The sequence below is a fragment of the Staurois parvus genome, unplaced genomic scaffold, assembly GCF_062004578.1.
Source record: "Staurois parvus isolate SC_StPar_1 unplaced genomic scaffold, SC_StPar_1.0 ptg000198l, whole genome shotgun sequence".
Classification (NCBI taxonomy): domain Eukaryota; kingdom Metazoa; phylum Chordata; class Amphibia; order Anura; family Ranidae; genus Staurois; species Staurois parvus.
In genome coordinates this window covers 15,545,806-15,566,221 of record NW_028317994.1, presented here as the reverse complement: position 1 = coordinate 15,566,221, position 20,416 = coordinate 15,545,806, and the positions used below count along the sequence as shown (strand labels likewise).

The 20,416-nt window shown below is 40.7% G+C and overlaps 1 protein-coding gene across 2 annotated transcripts in view; it reads left to right on the top strand.

The window, feature by feature from the left end:
• The window catches only part of LOC149461588 (uncharacterized), a 37,060-nt gene that overhangs the window by 3,225 nt on the left and 13,419 nt on the right, over window positions 1–20,416 (top strand). Inside the window, exons 1-3 of one of the 2 annotated variants that reach the window (XM_089678148.1) lie at window positions 456–543; window positions 641–703; window positions 8,008–8,118. In XM_089678148.1, coding sequence (XP_089534274.1) covers window positions 691–703; window positions 8,008–8,118 — 124 coding nt within the window. In that variant the 5' untranslated portion in view covers window positions 456–543; window positions 641–690. Of the gene's footprint in view, window positions 1–455; window positions 544–640; window positions 704–8,007; window positions 8,119–20,416 lie in introns of those variants that run through there. The other variant, XM_089678147.1, reaches the window with a different exon arrangement.

Genomic DNA, 20,416 nt, shown 5'->3' with positions numbered 1-20,416 from the left:
TCACTGTGATCGAAACTGAATGTCGATTTAACCCACTATGATTAGAAAAATTAACAAACGTTCTTAGAACATTTTTTCCTAAGAATTTTTGTTTCAAATTCTACACATCTATGGCCAGCTTTAGCAATGTAAACCCTACCCTAACACTAAATAACACCTTCAAACCAGTACTTATCTTGTCACCTGCTGAAAATAATTTGTTTAGAAAGCTCCCTTTTCCGCACTTTGCACCATCAATTCTATGTACTTGCATAGCATCCCAAGTTTATCAGTATGCACTCTTTTTCTTTGAAGTCACTCCTCAGTTTCCTGGTATCATTTACTAGTATCATATACAGCAATATAAATACATTGTGCAAAACATTGTAAGATAAGGTTGTTTTAAAGATTAAAGCATGTGAAGTGGGTGGAGGATCCATGACAAAAAAGCTTTGTGTGGTTGCATAAAGGTATCAGTTTTCTGCAAGACACCTCCCAGTACAAATACAAAAACGAAGTGCAAGTGAAAGTTTACTCGAAGTCTCTTTGACCTGCTGCAATAACGTATGTATTTACATAGTAGTACAGCAAGATACCTTGACAGAAAAAATGTTTTTCGTCAGTGTGTAATGTAATGTATATATTTTTTTCTTGAATGCAGAAGGAGGAATTACCTATCCTATTTTTCTAAATTGATAAACAACTCTGAATATGGCCACCCAATGTAAGTACTACTTTTGGATTTCAGTTTTTACATAAAATTAAATTACATTTTTGAAATCTATGGTAGCAAATTTACTAACACAATGCAAAGAGTAATAGTTTGTAGTACCCAGATCAGGGTTTAACTTTTCAATGGAACTTGAGTGCAAAAGCTGATTTGTGATTGATGTTGGTTATTGAACACTGTTTTGTGTGCTGTTATTAAACTAGTAGTACAATGGAGCAAAAAAACATTAAAAAAAAAAAAAACCTTTCCCTGCAAGGTAAAGGCATAATGTGCTAATATGCATCACATACTAAGCTGTAAAGGCTTACCTTCAAACAAAGCCCTCAAGCAATGCGCCGTCATTGCTGCACAGGCTTCCATCTTCACCTGGTCTTCCTTTCGGGTTCACGGGCTGCGGCCACTTGAATGACCAAGCCACAATGACCTCACTAGCTACCCACATGGAAGAAAAATATATTTGAAATATATTTTTAAGATATTCTTCCCAAATATATTGACATATATTTGAAATGCAAACAATTTTGGCCGTATTCAATATATTTAAAAATATATTTCAATATATATATATATACACTATATATATATATATATATATATATATATATATATATACGCTGCATGTTGAAATGCGTTTTTATTACAAAATATATGAAAAATATTTTTAACAATACATTTCAAATATACTGTATGTCTTTGAAAATACAAATCTACATTTTTGGAATACATTTACAAATACCGTATTTTTCGCTCCATAAGACGCACCTGACCATAAGACGCACCTAGGTTTTAGAGGTGAAAAACAAGAAAAAAAAATATTCTGAACCAATGGACTGCAGACATAGTACAGGGGATGACCAGAGACTGCGGACACAGTACAGGAGATGACCAGAGACTGCAGACATAGTACAGGAGATGACCAGAGACTGCGGACAAAGTACAGGAGATGACCAGAGACTGCGGACACAGTACAGGAGATGACCAGAGACTGCGGACACAGTACAGGAGATGACCAGAGACTGCAGAAACAGTACAGGAGATGACCAGAGACTGCGGACACAGTACAGGAGATGACCAGAGACTGCGGACACAGTACAGGAGATGACCAGGGACTGCGGACACAGTGCAGGAGATGACCAGAGACTGCGGACACAGTGCAGGAGATGACCAGAGACTGCGGACACAGTGCAGGGAATGACCAGAGACTGCGGACAGTGCAGGGGATGACCAGAGACTGCGGACAGTGCAGGGAATGACCAGAGACTGCGGACAGTGCAGGGAATGACCAGAGACTGCGGACAGTACAGGGAATGACCAGAGACTGCAGACAGTACAGGGGATGACCAGAGACTGCGGACACAGTACAGGGAATGACCAGAGACTGCAGACAGTACAGGGGATGACCAGAGACTGCGGACAGTGCAGGGAATGACCAGAGACTGCAGACAGTGCAGGGAATGACCAGAGACTGCGGACAGTGCAGGGAATGACCAGAGACTGCAGACAGTGAAGGGGATGACCAGAGACTGCTGACCTTTGGGGAGGGAGGGGGAGCGGGTACCTGAATTTGACAGGTACCCGCTCCCACTTCCGCGGAGTTGCCTTCCCTCTTCTTCCCGGGCCGGCTTCTGTGACAGCCGGGTGCCCACTGCGCAGGTGCAAGAAGCGCTTCGCTTTGTGAATGGCCCGGCGCCTTCTGTGACCTTTCATGTGTCCCAGAAGACACCGGATCATTCACAAAGCGCAGCACATGCGCAGTGGGCACCCGGCTGTCACAGAAGCCAGCGCGGGAAGACTGTGCAGCGCTGGAGCGAGGAACAGGTAAGGCCCTGCAGGAGAGAACAGCTGAGCGGCCGGCCCGGTATTCTGACATGGTGGCGGCAGAAATACCGGACCGGCCGCTTTACATTCGCTCCATAAGACGCACTGACATTTTCCCCCCTTTTTGGGGGGGAAAAAAGTGCGTCTTATGGTGCGAAAAATACGGTATATATAAAAATATATGTTAAAATGACTTTGAAAAATCTCAGGACAAGGTGCATTCTGGTACATTTTTGGTACGTTTACTTGTGTTCCGGTATATGTACATGTGTTTTGCTGCATTCTATACTGAAAAATGTAGCAGGTTTACTTTGTTGACTGCACTGGTGTGAACTAGCGTCATTGGAATACATGGAAAACACTGTGCATGCATTTTTGTTGCAGATTAAAAACACTACATCTGGTATGAACTAGCCATCGTATGGATGGCTGTGTTTTTTTTCAACATGCCTGTTTTACATATTTTATTTTTAATAAGATTTCAGAAAAAGTCAATTGATGTTAAAGTGTATGTCAAGCCAAATGTTCAAATGTTTTTTTTTTTCTTTTTAAATAGAGTAGGGAAGAATTGAAACCCCTGTAAGTTTTTTCTTGCCTCCCCACTAGATTCACCCTTGCTATTTGTCCCAGTGACCGGAGTTGTCACAAGAAATAACATACAGTAAATATTCCCATAGGTACATTTGTTCAGGCTAAATTTATCTCACATTGTAGAGAATTTTCCAATGTTCTCTTGCTTCTGTAGGACAGAAAGTGAAGGAAAATATCCCTAATTGGATATAAACAGCAGAAAATAAACTAACAGGGGTTTTAACCATTGCCTACTATCCAACTAAAAGAAAAGGTTTTGGCTATAACTTCTGTTTAAAGTGTATGTCAAGGTTTTTTTGTACATATTTTGGATAGAATAGGGAGTTTTACTGATTAAGCCTACATGCACATGAGTGGCTTGGCCAACTTGCATGAAATCCTGGGTTTTATGTGTGGCAGGGAAGTACAGGTGCAGAGTCAAGCCTCTTTGCCAGCAGCCTCTCAAAATCTATGATCCTGATGTGGCTGGACGTAGTACCGAGACATACTCACATTTAAGACTGTATGTGTTCAGGGACATTAGCAGAATTCCTCCATTCCAAAATGGTGGGCTCTGACAAACACAAGCCAAACAGTACAGGGATCAAAAACACCTCTCTATTTTTGCAAGACAAAAACTTGCAAAGTATCATTGAATAACTAACTTCTTAACTTATAATACACATACAAAGGGAAAAGAAAAACAGCGTTTGATACAGTACCTTTGCTACCAATATTATTTACTACAAAAATTGTTTTTTTTTTAATACTTTAGTCTCCCATGCTATACTGTATAATAATGACACAAACATATAAGGAAAAAAAGAGAATAAAAAATATAACCCACTATACCCTATAAAAAGGTAAAAATATCAACAGGGACCTACTACAGAATTAGTATTGTTTATATATATATATATATATATATATATATATATATATATGATATTTAAGCTTTGTGGTTATCATCTGTATAAAAAGATTATGTCATCATAATCTAATAAACTGAACTGGGCGTACAACTGTCAGCTAGCCTGTACAAATCAATGACAGGCTGACAGATGGCCATGGCTGTCTTTGGCTGTTCGTGCATAGATTGGTTACATGTAGTTAGGGTCTGATGGGGGTCTCTGGATGCAATGGGGATTATTTACTAAAGCCGAAGAGTGCAAAAGCAGGCTCAATTCTGCATAGAAACCAATCGGCTTCCAGGTTTTATTGCCAAAGCTTAATTGAGTAAACTGAGATTAAAAGCTGATTGGTTTCTATGCAGAAGTACGCCTGGTTTTGCACTCTCCAGCTTTAGTAAATAACCCCCAAACTGTCTGAATCTGGGGCCATTTATCTGTCCCTATTTGAATGTAACCACTCAATGTGCGAATACAACAGATCATCCAATCAATCGAGAGATATCTGGCGGGAGGCAGTCAACGGGGCCACCCACTAAGTGAATTTCAGTCGGTTTATCAAGAACTAGCCGAATTCAAACAGTGTATAGTCAACTTTACAAAGTATAGAGCTGGGCAATTAATACATGTCTCAAGCAGCAATATCTGTTCAAAGAATGAAACAAATGGGTTTATCACTTACATGTATCTTAGGCAGAATGTGTCAATTACTAAATACAATTATATGAGGGTGTAGCGGTGTAGCTATTAGAGTGGATGCTACAATGACAGTATCTATCTTTGTATTTCTGAACTTTGAGTTGTGAAGGAGAGTCAGTTTGGGTCATGCTTATATCTAGCATAAATTAGAATTTGACATCTATTCCAAACCTTTCCATTTAGAAAAGAGTAACCCTCAACTACCTTTACAAAATGTATTTATGGGGCTAAGTCTATCCTTAGAACCCTACAATAGGTCTTTGAGAGAACCTTCTGGTTGGGACAGGTTTCTCTGCAGGGGGCTTTGGCATGTAAAACCACAGCTCTAAATTCCAGGTACAATGTGGAATTAGTGCTGCTATATAGGGAAATGAAAAGCAGCTGTAGCGCTACCCCCAAAGGAGCTGGATTTTTGGGTCCCCCTATTCCTGCACAGGCAGGCAACATGCATTTTCCAACTTTCTTGCAGAGACAATGACCAGTCCTTGGGCTTGTTTTTGTTGTTTTATTAACGTTTTACTAACCTCAGGACCCTGCATTCACTATAACTGGTTTCCCACAGTACACAGAACCTGGGAGTGCAATTATTTTAGTAAATATAAACTGCTAAATACATTTTCTAATCAGCAGTTAGAGCAGTCTTATGACTTCAATCAGTGTCCAGCAGAGCACTGGTTAAAGCTTGAAGGAGGAGTTTTAATTCTGCTCTAGGAGGTTGCAGAAGCCCTAAACTGTGTCTGGACAGTGCTGATTGGCCCTGTGCTGATCACATGCACTCTCCCAAGAAAAAAAACACTCTCTAGCAATACACACCAAATTGAGCATGTGCAGAGTGACTCCACATGATATGTCTTATCAGGAGATAAGAGGGGGACACTGGAAGAAGAGGAGGATCAGAGAAGTCAGGACCAAACAGCTTTTTTACACAATGCAGAGGATTAACCCCTTAGGTTCCACAGTCAGTATAACAAGCATTCTTTACTGCATATACAGACTGATTTTACTGTTATGGATTTATTAACACTTTAAGGATAAACAACTTGGATAGGGATTGGGGATTATAGGATCCCAAACTTAACTTGGCAAAATAACTTGAGAACAAAACTTCTTACACTATGTAGAAGAAAAATTGATCCTGGACGTTACTCCAGCCAGAGTGGTATCAGTCCCTTTAAGGATCAGTAGCAATGTTACTTTGAGTAGTTCTAAGTCTCCTTGAATGAACTCTCAAAGTCCAAGTTGACAATACCACCAGTTCACCTGTTTGTCTTGAAGAGTGTCCCAGAGCAAGAGATTTAGGTTGCTGTGACACTGTCCTAATGAGAGCTTGCTGGATATTGTATCTGGCAGTCCTCTCCATTGTAGGCCCTGAGGGTATAGAGGTACTCACACTGTCCCTTGTATCCTGCTGCTTTGGATGAGACTGCTTCCAGATCTTTCGCTGTGCTAGTCTTTCCCTAGCTAGACAGGTTGTCTTCTTATTCAGACTACAGGGTAGTGGAGATCCCTCTTTCCAGCTTCCTTTCCATCCCTTCCCTTCCTCAGCTCCAGCCTGGAGGAAGAGACCCCCTTCCCCAGGGTTCACTCCAGGCCTCACGATCCTCAGCACTTTATCTTCCACGCGATCACCAGACTCCCTCCTGGACAAGCTCTTCAATATTTATGGGCTAACCCAGACCTCCTGCCTGGGTATTGATCAGATTCCCATAAACATACAGATCATAGCCTCTTGCCCTCCACCCACTAGCTTCTAGAATCTTCTGGAAGACTTCAGAAACAGGAAGAGGTACGATAGGCTTGACCTGTACAGCCCTCCAAAGCCCGACCTAAAGTAAACCCAAAGCAATTCCCCAGACTTAAATTATACAAGTTCCTCCTGCGCTTATATGGAGTATACCTATAAATTAAAGCAGCTTACACTCTTGTGTTTGACACAGACCAGGGACAGGCTACAGTCATAAAAGAGTGCAACTACAGCTGGTGCGCCTATCCTGAGAGGTCTTGAGTACTGATCACTTACCTGAGAAGGGATCCACAGGAGGAGTACTGAGGATACCAACCATTACTGGAGAAGGATCTAGGAATGATCCTGGAGGCTTAGTGGCCCTTTGGGTCGCAGATTGGAGGTGAGGGGGCATTCTAGCCACGGAGGATAAGTGTGCTGACACAATCACAGAAATCGTCACTTTTTATCACTCTGCATGAGTTATTGTTGTTTGGAGCACTAATCTGGAGGATTTATGAACTTTATTTTTGAGTGGAATGTTTTTTGATGTTATATATTTGAATTAAGTTGGTCACTTTTTTTCACTGGTCACTTTAAGTGTGGTATATACATTATATTCATGGGGAGTTTGTTTCTATGTATTGATACATATGTTGATTGGCTAATAAGTCACAGGTCCTGAAATTTTCACCAGGACCATAGGTCACTAATTATTTGAACACTTGTATTAGGAGCACATTGTGGCACTTTATTTATTTGTTTATATATATTATTTAGTGTCTTGTATCACTTTATTTAGTCACATGTGTGCGCTATATTATTACTTAATTCCCCAGACTTCCCGGATTCCCCCAAACTCACCACACAACTGTGAGCCATTACATATTCCTAACTCTAACTGCACACTAGAGGATGCTGCACAGCTATAATATTTATGTTGATTTATTTATATATTGTATATTACACATTAACTAATTAGTGCTTTAAACTAACTTAAACTAGTTTTGGTACATACAAGCTGTTCACTTAGCATTCACTAAGCACCAGAAGGTTGAGAAACTGTTCCAGGATCATTGTCACTACAAACAAATTACAAAAATGTTGGGAGAGTCAGGTACACAGAAGGATTACTGATTTTTAACATATCTATGATTAGAGCCCACAATATAAAAGTATGAAATACAGCTCTGTCCACTATCTAAGCATCCAGTCTGAAACGGTGTACTGATCCAAATGGCTTAATACCCGAGTGGGTAGATTGACTTTTGGTCATTAGATCGATTTTGTTAAACACAGAAGTTGACTTCTGTCGTACAGACATGTTGGAAAACGTTTTTGGCAGGTCCAGCTGTCAGATAACAATGTCCAAGCTGGAGGGGATGAAGTGGATGGAGGAATCTGATCCTTTTTTTTTCATTTAGCCCACAGGCTGAATGAAAAAAACCCCTACTGATCTATGGCCAGCTTTAGTCAACATAAGCCAGTTATTTCCACAACGTATGTAAATTTAATGCCATCAGTCTGTCACGTATCTTATCTGGCTTAGCTTATTATCATCGGATGTCTTTTTATTTCAGTTGCTCGCAAGACCTGTTATATACAAACTGCAGTCAACCAGCAGTGGGTTATAGCAAATCCGTACATTTTACAAGCAACTGTGTGTTACCTGGAGGAAGAAAGCAAAGAAGGTAACTTTTAAATGACTTGTGTATCACTTTTACTCATAATATCTAGAGCATAATGTGTTTACTGTTCTGCAGAAAATGCTAAGGAGGCTCCCATGCAAGCAAGGGTGGTGATTGATACTGACACAAGGCAATGTGGGAGTACTTCATATGTGATATGATGATCATTGTGGATATCAAGAATATCATAAATTTATGACCAACGCTTGCCGTGATTAGGTACCTCTAACCTGTATCTGCTGCTAAGTGCTGTATGTGCCAGCTGATGTTGACACAGAGGCTTTAGATTCTTTATTCAATAGGAAAGAACGGACCAAAATGTAGACATACAAAACAGATTACAGACACGCAGAGCAAGACATCATAAGGTATCCATACAAGATAAATTTTCTGAAATAGGAATATAGCTGTCTTTCATCTTAAGTTACCTTTTTTATATATTTGAAAGGACTAGAATGTACCTTAGAAAAACAAATAAAACCAAGATAGGGATAGATAGGGTTAGAGAAAAGAGAGAAAAAGAGAGTGCAGGGGAGAGAGCCAGCAGAATTCCACAGGGAGGGAGTGGGTTTGTTTGGGGGGGGGGGGAGCAGAGGCTTGCCAAGACACCCCCCCCATTAAACAACAGCTGGATAACTAGGGTCTCTAAACAACCTCAACCAACTTAGAAGAATCAAAAAGGGTTCTAGTATATGAAGTCAATCTCCCCTGGCTATCAGTGTACACCTTGTGCATGCAACCCCAACAGCAGGCAGGTGTATGCGTATCTAGTGGATGGGGTGCCCCTGAACATGTCTGAAAGTCCCTGGCACCTGGTATTCAACAATGGTTGGCTTTCGGTGGGGCCCACCTTTAGCTGGTGTACTGTCCCTTGAAAGTGTGCGGAATGATAGGAGATAGGTTGCTATGTAGGGCATTCTCTATTTGGACTAACAGTGTGTGGTGGACATTTATGATGTGCGGTTCAGCTCACCATTTCCTGGCAGGATGCTAATCTCCTGCTGCTGTCAATTGCAACCAGTGAGCCAATGAGGAGAGAGTGGTGGGTAGGGCCAAACTGCAGCTCTATGTGTCTTATGGATGCATAGAGCAGCAGCTCAGGAGCTAGAACACCCAGCAATGCCCCCAGGGCAAGCAGCTTTCTCTGGGGGGGAGGAGCCAGAAGCATCAGCGGGGGACCTGAAAAGAAGAGGATTGGGGCAGCTGTGTGCAAAACTACTGCACAGAGCAGGTAAGTATGACATATTTGTTATTTTATAAAAAAAAAAGCTTTAGTATCATGCAATGTAATGTTAGAGTCCATACAGCAAGTCCATTTGAGATGAGACTGCGGATTCACAAAAGGAAGGACATGTGTCCAGAGTAGAACTGCATTCTGCAGCATTCCTTCTTGTACATTCCCATGTGGAAAGTCAAGAAATCCCTGATAGGTTGCATCCCCTTGTATGTATATAAGTGGGCAGAGCCTTAACCCCTTTCTAACCCCCTGGGTAGCCGACTAGCACATAACTATATTACACAACTCTTAACCCATACCAAGCCATATCACAACAGAAAATAAGGTACCACATACTCCAGTAGGCACCTGCCTACATTCACAGTACGGTGAGCATGTCAGATTTCACCTGACAATCAGAGTGGCTTAAATAAGGATGATTAAACAGAACCTGTGCCTATTCACTATATACACTGATCATGTATGAACCTACAAAATACTCAATTACTGTACTACAAGTTAGAGCCACTAACACATATAAACCTCAGTACAAAGGATCATTTAAAAAATACCTCTTCCATTGCATATGCTTTTTTTTTTTTGCACAAAAAAGCTATAATTTTGTCTGAGACTACCTTAAAAAAGAACTTCATTAAAATCAGCACTTTGGTCAGGAGTATGTAAGTACAACATAATGTATGGAATGCAGGGGTCAGGAGGATTAAGAAACAGTTAACATAGAGTATAGCCTGCAGCAGTTAGGATGAGAGAAAGGGGTGAAAAGGAGAGCAAGAGAGAAAGAAAGAGAAAGATGAAGCGAGGGAGAAGGGAGCAAAAAAGAGGAAACGCAGGACAGAGAAATAAAGGGAGGTGGGCATAGTCCTCCTTTCACATTAAACCCCACTTCAGGAGCCCCCCTATTTATCAAAAGCCCCCATATACTGTACATAAGTGTTCCCTCCTTCACATCAGATTCTCCTCTTCACATCAGAGCCCCATTCACATCAGATTACCCCCATTCACATCAGAGCTCCACTCACATCAGAGCCTCCCCCTAAAATCAGAGCCCACTATACATCACAGCCCATCCTACACATCAGAGGCCCACTATACATCAAAGCCCCCCTCACATCAGAGTCTGCTCCCTTATATCAGGAACTGCTTTAACCACTTCAATACAGGGCACTTTTACTCCCTTCCTGCTCAGACCAATTTTCAGCTTTTAGTGCTCTCGCACTTTGAATGACAATTATTCAGTAATGCTACACTGTAAAAAAATGTTATAATTTTTTTCACACAGATAGAGCTTTCTTTTGGTGTTATTTAATCACCACTGGGTTTTTTATTTTTTGTGATATAAGCGAACATTTTGAAAAAAAAACCACATTAGTTTCTATTCATAAATTTAGGCCAAAACTTATACTAATTTTTATTTATATTATAATAATACTTATACAAATTTTATATTTATACTAATTCATATTATCATTTAAACTTGATCCCACCCTATCTAATTTCTTGAGGCCCTAACATGCCAGAAAAGTACAAATCCCCCCCCCCCCCCTATGATCCTGTTTTGGAAAGACAGTCCAGGGTATTTAGTATGAGACATGATGACATCTTGCTATTGACATCTTGAAATGACTGCATATCTGTTTGACAACCCATTTCCTGTTATTTTTTTTGATGCATACTTAAGCCATTCCTTGAATATCTGTCCCACAATAGACATTACACTTACAGGACTGTGTTTACTGGGCAAAGACCTTGAGCTCTTTTAAAACGGGGTGTATAGTTTTTTTAATTGTTCTTTTTAGAGACCACCTAAAACAAACAATCTCGTCTATGTGTTAAAATCTGTAAACCAAGTCACTAGGCCCTGATAGTCTCCACATAATTACTATAAAAAGTTTTCTGAACTTCTTGTTCCACACATGATCCTTTATTTTAACCATTTCTGTGACGGTGTTTCAGTGCCTTATAATGAGAATAGGGCATATGTAAGTGTCATTCCTAAACCTAACAGAGACATTCTTAATTATCTCTTGAATTAACTGTGATTTGGAAATCCTCAACAAAGTTTTGGCTTAATACCTTCCTGGAAACCTATATCCATAAGGACCAAATGGGGTTTATACCAGGACACTAAACATTAGATAAAATCCATCTGTCTCTAGCGTTGATCAGTATGGAAACCAGGAAGTCACTAGGACCAGCGTGGAGTGCTCACGTGAACAGATGTTTTGTCACAGGGAGGAAGGATCACTGTGAAGTGACAGGCTACGCGTCTTGGGTGCCATCCAACCATCTACAACAAGAGGAGCCTGGTTCTGCAGGAAGAGGCAAACTGCAGTGTTTCTTGCCTATGATGAGCGATTATCTTCTTTTATTCTGTGAGTTATTATGTGAGTTATTACCACTTGCCAATAAAATACATTTTAATACTGCACGTAGGTTGCTCTTCCTCCCTCTTGTTTTTCATCTAGCGTTGATCTCGATGGTGAGAATCAATTGGGATGCCTCCTCATCTAGGGAAATCTTTCTTTTATCATTAGACCTTCACAAGACCTGTGATAGTTTGACCTGGGAATACTTATTTGACATGTTAGAAGCTTTTGGGTTTGGTTCCATGTTCATTACTTTATTGAAAACCCTATATTGTACTCTATCAGCTCAAGACTCCATACGCGGTTATAAATCACCCTCTTTCCCCATCAGAAGTGGAAACAGACAAGGTTGCTATCATTCTCATCCCGACATCTATGGTATTTTTTCATGGGCAACAAGAGCACAGATGTGTCCTGTTTGCCAACGATGTCCTTATGTATATCTCAAACCCCCAGGTAACTTTACCTAACTTAGCTTTATTGCATCAGTTCTCTCAAGCCTTGGAACTCTCCCTGAATTCCCATAAGACAACTGCTCTTAACATCTGTTTACCCCCTACAGTGGTACAGAATTTCTGTAGCACCTATGATTTCCAATGGGCTCAATGCTATCTTCCCTTTTTGGGGGTTCATCTAACACCCTCTGTTGCATCTGTTTATTGAGAAAATTACACCCCACTCCTTAAATGACTCAAGAACTCTGTCGCTGGGCAGACTATCCTTTATTTTGGTTTGGTAGAATCAATTCAATTAAAATTACCTTCTTACCCATGCTACTTCAATATTTTAGGACATTACCGAAAGCAGTTCCTAGAGCAGAATTACTATGATTACAGTCTGATGTTCTACATTTTGTTTGGGGCAATAAACTTCTCAGAATGAATAAGATGACACTATATTCTCCAAAACCACGGGGCAGTTTGGGACTTCCTAACCTTCAGGCCTATTTTCAGGCTGCCCAGATAAGACAGCTCTCCTACACTGCAGACCAAGGCCCTAAACCTCTTTGGGTCACTACTGAAGCCCTCTCTTGCCATCCTTGCGCTACTGGATTCCTGATGTGGCTCTCTAATCGATTACGTCCTCCTATATTGTGTCCTACATTGTCTTATTCCTTAGCCATCTGAGACAAACTACAAAATCACAAATCTTTATCCTCTCCTCATAACCCTGTCTTTTGCAATCCCAAATTCATACCAGGACCTGTATCGACTTTGTTTCATTGGAGGATCAATAAAGGCCTCTTACGAGTCAGGGATTATCTTAATGGAGATAAGCTGCACTCCTTGCAGTACTTTAGTGAAAACCTACAGATGCCACCCAGTGAAACATTTCAGTGTGATCAAATAGTGTCCTTTATACGATCCAAACTTAACCTACTATTTTTCAACCTACTGTTAAAAGGTTTAATATCCACTGTATATGCTTCCCTTACTGATCCAAATACCAAACTTCCTTATATGGTTTATTTGGAACAAGACCTAAATATTTCTCTTGAACTGACTGAATGACAAGACACTGCCTATGCTCTAAGATCTTCATTAATACAACATTGATAGGGTCTAACTATAAGACACTTCTAAGGTGGTAACTGGTTCGCACACAACTTGCAAGGATGTACTCTGCTGCATCACCTATCTGTTTTTGGTGCTGTGGGCAGATGGGGACCATGCACCACATCTAGTGGCAGTAACTCATAGTATCCAGATTTTGGATTTGGATTTTCAGTGTCATTCATTCAGTGACAGGCGTAAATATTTGTAGATCCCCAGAAACAGCCCTTTTCCAAAAAAACAACAAAAAAAATCCTACTGTATATATGCTTTTGGCAGTGAGGATCACCTTTGAAAATATTGGAAGTGGCTGGTGGTGCCACGTGACTATGTTAAAAGTATATCGAAGTATATCGAACTGGATCATGGTTAATGACAAACTTACCTGCATCCTTCATATTAACACAGTGAAATTTGAAACGTGGGGCCCATGGATTCAATATTTGTCTGTCCCCTAGCGAGCCCTTGGTTGACCCTCTTCTACTTCTGCTTCAACTTTTCTACTTCTACTCATTTCATAGTCTTCACCTACTGTTAGCACCCTTGGCTGCCAACTCTTCTTGGTCCAGTGATTTTGTCGGTCTCAACTGTCCGATAGACACAGAAAACAAGGGTATTTGGTATCCCACCCACTGGATTCTTCAGGAAAGATTAACCCCGTCTACCATTAGAAGCACAGACTCAGGACTGAGGCTTACACATATAGCATGCTGCTGAGTATCCCAGTAGTCAGACATGTCACTCAGAGCAGCACTTGTATTCACCCCCTTTGCAGGGGGGGAGGGGCAGAGATTGTTTACCTGCAAATAACAACAAAGGGCTAGAAGAGAACTAGGGAAATGAGGAAATAGAATTTTTTTCTCCCTCAAACTTGCTTAGCTTATGTATATATTGCTGACCATCACATTTACAGTGCTAAATTTTTTTTTTACATAACTCGGACAACCCCTTTAAGGTTTTTTTGGCATTTTATATCTTAAATGCACTTATGTGAATTAATTAATAGTAATTTGGACTTTAAATTTGGTTAAAAACCCATAATATAAAAAAAATACCAAAAATTTAAAAAAATTGATAAATTTGAAGACAATTTTGCATTTTGTGGCAAATCATGACGTCTAGGAGTTTTTTCAATATTTTATTTGTTTTCAGCACACCAAAATACATGGAAATTAGATGAAAATAATCAAACAGCTTTTTAGTCGCTGACCTGTGTAATAAACAGAAAAATAAAAAGCAATACCAAACAAAAGAGTAGGTTGACGGGAGACTATCTTCCACACGTCAGAGATAGAAAAGAAAGAATAGAAAGAAGAAAAGAAGGGAAGGGAAAAAAGAGGGGTAGGAAAGGGGGAGAGGTGGGAGGGAAGATGGAGGCACAAGGAAAGGGGGTCCCGCCCAAACTCCCATCCAGACTCCGAGAACCTCACCCCTTTGTAGACTTATACCCATCTGAACAGAGGATGGTGAAAAAAGTATATTGATCAACATTTCTGATAAACACAGCACCAAGTTGTTAATGTGCTGAACCTTCAAAGTGATATTTTCAACATCTCAGGTTTAGAGTCAGATGAGTAAATGCATGCCTAAGTGTTTGATGGCATCAGATTGCCAGCTAAATGGGAATTGGTGTATGCACTGTTGCACTAAATTCGGATCCTGTGTGACACGAAGTGCTTAAGATTTTGAGTAGTTGATAGCAAAGTTAGGCAAGTTGTCAAAGTGTTGAAGGTCCAATATCAACACTGAAAGCGAAGAAAGAGGGTCTGACAGGAAGAGAAGCCTGTCATCTGCAACGGCAGCTATTTGATGTGTCTTGTTTTTAAGTTGAATTCCTTTTATGGTCCCATTATTCCAGAGTCAGAACAAAAATAATCGGCACCTTGTTGGGTGCCATCCTGAATCTGGAAGGGATCCGACAGGTGGTCATTTACTTTAACTCCAGCACTGAGATTTGAATATAAAATGCCAATTCGTCTGCGCATCTATAGTGAGGAACAAAAGTATTTGAACACCCTGCGATTTTGCAAGTTCTCCCACTTAGAAATCATGGAGGGGTCTGAAATTCACATTGTAGGTGCATTCCCACTCTGAGAGACAGAATGAAAAAAAAAATTCAGGAAATCACATTGTATGATTTTTAAAGAATTTATTTGTCTTGCACTGCTGAACATAAGTATTTGAACACCTGATAAAATCAGTGTTAATATTTGGTACAGAAGCCTTTGTTTGCAATTACAGAGGTCAAACAATTCCTGTAGTTCTTGACCAGGTTTGCACACACATGCAACAGGGATTTTGGCCACTCCTCCACACAGATCTCCTCTAGATCTGTCAGGTTTCGGGGCTGTCGCTGAGCAACACAGAGTTTCAGCTCCCTCCAAAGATGTTCTATTGGATTTAGGTCTGGAGACTGGCTAGGTCACTCCAGAACCTTGATATGCTTCTTACGGAGCCACTCCTTGGTTATCCTGGCTGTGTGCTTTGGGTCGTTGTCATGTTGGAAGACCGAGCCACAGCCCATCTTCAATGCTCTGACTGAGGGAAGGGGGTTGTTGCTCAAAATCTTACAATAAATGGCCCCATTCATACTCGCCTTAATACAGTGCAGTCGTCCTGTCCCCTTCGCAGAAAAGCACCCCCAAAGCATGATGTTACCACCCCCATGCTTCACAGTAGGGATGGTGTTCTTGGGATGCAACTCATCCTTCTTTTTCCTCCAAACACGACGAGTGAAGTTTAGACCAAAAAGTTCTACTTTGGTCTCATCTGACCACATGACTTTCTCCCATGCCTCCTCTGGATCATCCAGATGGTCATTGGCAAACTTCAGACGGGCCTGGCCATGTGATGACTTGAGCGGGGGAACCTGATTTGAAACCATCTACCGGCAGTGACCTTTGAAACTGTGGTCCCAGCTCTCTTCATGTCATTGACCAGCTCCTCCCTTGTAGTTCTGGGCTGATTCCTCATCTTTCTTATCATCAGTGATACCCCACGAGGTGAGATCTTGCATGGAGCCCCAGTCCGAGGGAGACTGACAGTCGTCTTTAGCCTCTTCCATTTTCTAACAATTGCTCCAACAGTTGATCTATTTTCACCAAGCTGCTTGGCAATTGTCCTGTAGCCCTTTCCAGCCTTGTGGAGGTCTACAATTTTGTCTCTGGTGTCTTTTGACAGCTCTTTGGTCTTGCCCATGGTAGTAGTTGGCGTCTGACTGACTGTGGGGTGGACAGGTGTCTTTAAAGAGCTCAGACAGGTGCTACTAAGTTAGGTTAATGAGTGGAGTAGAGGTGGACTTTTTAAAGGAACAGTAACAGGTCTTTGAGGGCCAGAATTCTTGCTGTTTCTTAGGTGTTCAAATACTTATGTTCAGCAGTGCAAGACAAATAAATTCTTTAAAAATCATACAATATAATTTCCTGAATTTAAAAAAAAAATTCTGTCCCTCAGAGTGGGAATGCACCTACAATGTGAATTTCAGACTCCTCCATGATTTCTAAGTGGGAGAACTTGCAAAATCGCAGGGTGTTCAAATACTTCTGTTCCTCACTGTATCTTCCCAGGTTGAGATGGGATAATACTAACTACATATAGTCCCAGGCCACCCTGTCAAACATCTTTTTTCGGCATCCATAGAAAGAAGGAAGCCTGGGATCCTATTCGACTTAAGCCAGTGAGTAACACCTATAGCCCTGATCGTGTTATCATGGGCCTTGCATCCAGGGATGAAACTCACCTGGTCTAAAGAGATCCAGGAAGGAAGGAAAGGAAGTAAGCAATTCGCCAAGGCATTTGTATAAAGTTTAACATCGACATTTAGTAATGAAATAGGTCTATAGTTACTAACTCTTGTAAGGCCTTTCTCCTGTTTTTGAATAACAGTAAAGTGAGATTCCGATAGTTGGTCAGAGGCCGAAGCACCATGCGACCACGCAGTGTCTGAAACATCAGCTGTGTCATTGTCAGAAAAATATTCTATTAGTTGGGTATCAATGTAAGAAACGTTTCCGGGGTGACTCAAGAGAGAGGGGTTCAAATTCCAAATCTTTGTTCTCTTTTGGTCTCTGTCTTGAAATCATAAAGTATGTGAGATAGGACTATGGTCTGAAAGATACATTTGGTCAATAGAAGCAGCAGGCAAATAGGTCAGGTCCAGTTGAGATAGAAAAAAATAGTTGATGCAAGAGTACTTAGAATGCAGAAAAAACACAATATTTTTTACTTTCTGCTATAAAACATATCCAATAAAAAATTTTAAAAAATACAATTTTTTCATAAATTTAGGCCAAAGTGTATTCTGCTACATATTTTTGGTAAAAAAAAAATATCCCAACAAGCATATATTGATTGGTTTGTGCAAAAGTTATAGTGTCTACAAATGCCGGTATACAGTCAGGTCCATAAATATTGGGACATCAACACAATTCTAACATTTTTGGCTCTATACACCACCACAATGGATTTGAAATGAAATGAACAAGATGTGCTGTAACTGCAGACTGTCAGCTTTATTTGAGGGTATTAACATCCAAATCAGGTGAACGGTGTAGGAATTACAACAGTTTGCATATGTGCCTCCCACTTGTTAAGGGACCAAAAGTAATGGGACAGAATAATAATCATAAATCAAACTTTCACTTTTTAATACTTGGTTGCAAATCCTTTGCAGTCAATTACAGCCTGAAGTCTGGAACGCATAGACATCACCAGACGCTGGGTTTCATCCCTGGTGATGCTCTGCCAGGCCTCTACTGCAACGGTCTTCAGTTCCTGCTTGTTCTTGGGGCATTTTCCCTTCAGTTTTGTCTTCAGCAAGTGAAATGCATGCTCAATCGGATTCAGGTCAGGTGATTGACTTGGCCATTGTAAAACATTCCACTTCTTTCCCTTAAAAAACTCTTTGGTTGCTTTTGCAGTATGCTTTGGGTGATTGTCCATCTGCACTGTGAAGCTGAATATGAGCAGATAATATTGCCCGAAACACTTCAGAATTCATCCTGCTGCTTTTGTCAGCAGTCACATCATCAATAAATACAAGAGAACCAGTTCCATTGGCAGCCATACATGCCCACGCCATGACACTACCACCACCATGCTTCACTGATGAGGTGGTATGCTTATGGATCATGAGCAGTTCCTTTCCTTCTCCATACTTTTCTCTTCCCATCACTCTGGTACAAGTTGATCTCGGTCTCATCTGTCCATAGGATGTTGTTCCAGAACTGTGAAGGCTTTTTTAGATGTCATTTGGCAAACTCTAATCTGGCCTTCCTGTTTTTGAGGCTCACCAATGGTGTACATGTTGTGGTGAACCCTCTGTATTCACTCTGGTGAAGTCTTCTCTTGATTGTTGACTTGGACACACATACACCTACCTCCTGGAGAGTGTTCTTGATCTGGCCAACTGTTGTGAAGGGTGTTTTCTTCACCAGGGAAAAAATTCTTCGGTCATTCACCACAGTTGTTTTCCATGGTCTTCCGGGTCTTTTGGTGTTGCTGAGCTCACCGGTGCGTTCCTTCATTTTAAGAAAGTTCCAAACAGTTGTTTTGGCCATGCCTAATGTTTTTGCTATCTCTCTGATGGGTTTGTTTTGTTTTTTCAGCCTAATGATGGCTTGCTTCACTGATAGTGACAGCTCTTTGCATCTCATCTTGAGAGTTGACAGCAACAGATTCCAAATGCAAATAGCACACTTGGAATGAACTCTGGACCTTTTATCTGCTTATTGTAATTGGGATAATGAGGGAATAACACACACCTGGCCATGGAACAGCTGAGAAGCCAATTGTCCCATTACTTTTGGTCCCTTAACAAGTGGGAGGCACATATGCAAACTGTTGTAATTCCTACACAGTTCATCTGATTTGGATGTAAATACCCTCAAATTAAAGCTGACAGTCTGCAGTTAAAGCACATCTTGTTCGTTTAATTTCAAATCCATTGTGGTGGTGTATAGAGCCAAAAATGTTAGAATTGTGTCGATGTCCCAATATTTATGGACCTGACTGTATATACAGGAATTTTTGTTCTTTATACTAATAATGGCGGTGATCAGCGACTTATTGCGGCTGACAGTCTGACACTAACACTTTATGGAAACCAGTGACACTAATACAGGGATACAGTTATCAGTGCTAAAAATATACATTGTCACTGTATTAATCACACTGGCTGAGAAGGGGGTTAAACATCTAGAGTGATCAAAGGGTTAATTGTGTGCCTAGCCAGTGTTTATGTGTTGCCTATGTGCTGATTGTTGACATAGCACAGCCCTGCCTTGCTTACATAGGTAGAGCTGTGTTATGTCAGTCTCCTCAATGATCAACAGGTGCTAACGCTCATCCATTGGCCAACGCCTGTTGATCGGCTTCTGCAGTGTCCAATCACAGCAGAAGCGGTGCTACGGGGGCAGGTGCACGCCCCCCAGTGGTGGAAGTGAAAAATCACATTTATATATATGATTTTGCACAGAATGTCCGCCATGTAGCAGTAAATCTGAGTCTAGGCTGGATGGCAAGTGGTTAATCTCTGTACCAATATAACCTGAAACAAACAGAGATAAAGAATCTCAACTTTTCTTTCTACATGTTTAGTTTGGGTCATTTGCTCTGAATTCTTGTAACCAGATACAGCCAGACAACTTGCCTTATTGTGCAATGTGTTTGATAAATATCTGCAGGTACACAAGGGTGAATGATTAATAAAATCTCAGCAATGCACCATTAAACTCTTAGTTTTTTTAAGTCATTTCAGCAGGTTATTGAATTACTCACTGAGTATGCAGCTTCTATATCTTTTAATCCTAGTCTATGTTCCAGTTTAAACTGGTGCCAAGATCACTGCCCCAGGTTTCCAGTTTCAGAGTGGCTCCTTACTTTTGTTATAACCTATGGAGCCATGCTTACATGCAGTGTCTAGAGTTTCGTCTCCTCTCACCAGGGGTGCCCAAATTTGTGAAAAGCGAGGATCACTTAAGCGATTTGGTAACTGGTTGTGTGCCACAATGAAATTAAATGATTCAGAATTTATTTTTTTTTAATTTTGAATAGCATAATAAACATTTTCCTCCTGCAGCCACTGAATACTGGTGGGAGGAAGAGGAGGAGAAGCTGTCTTTCAGCAGTTGCAGGAGGAAAATGGA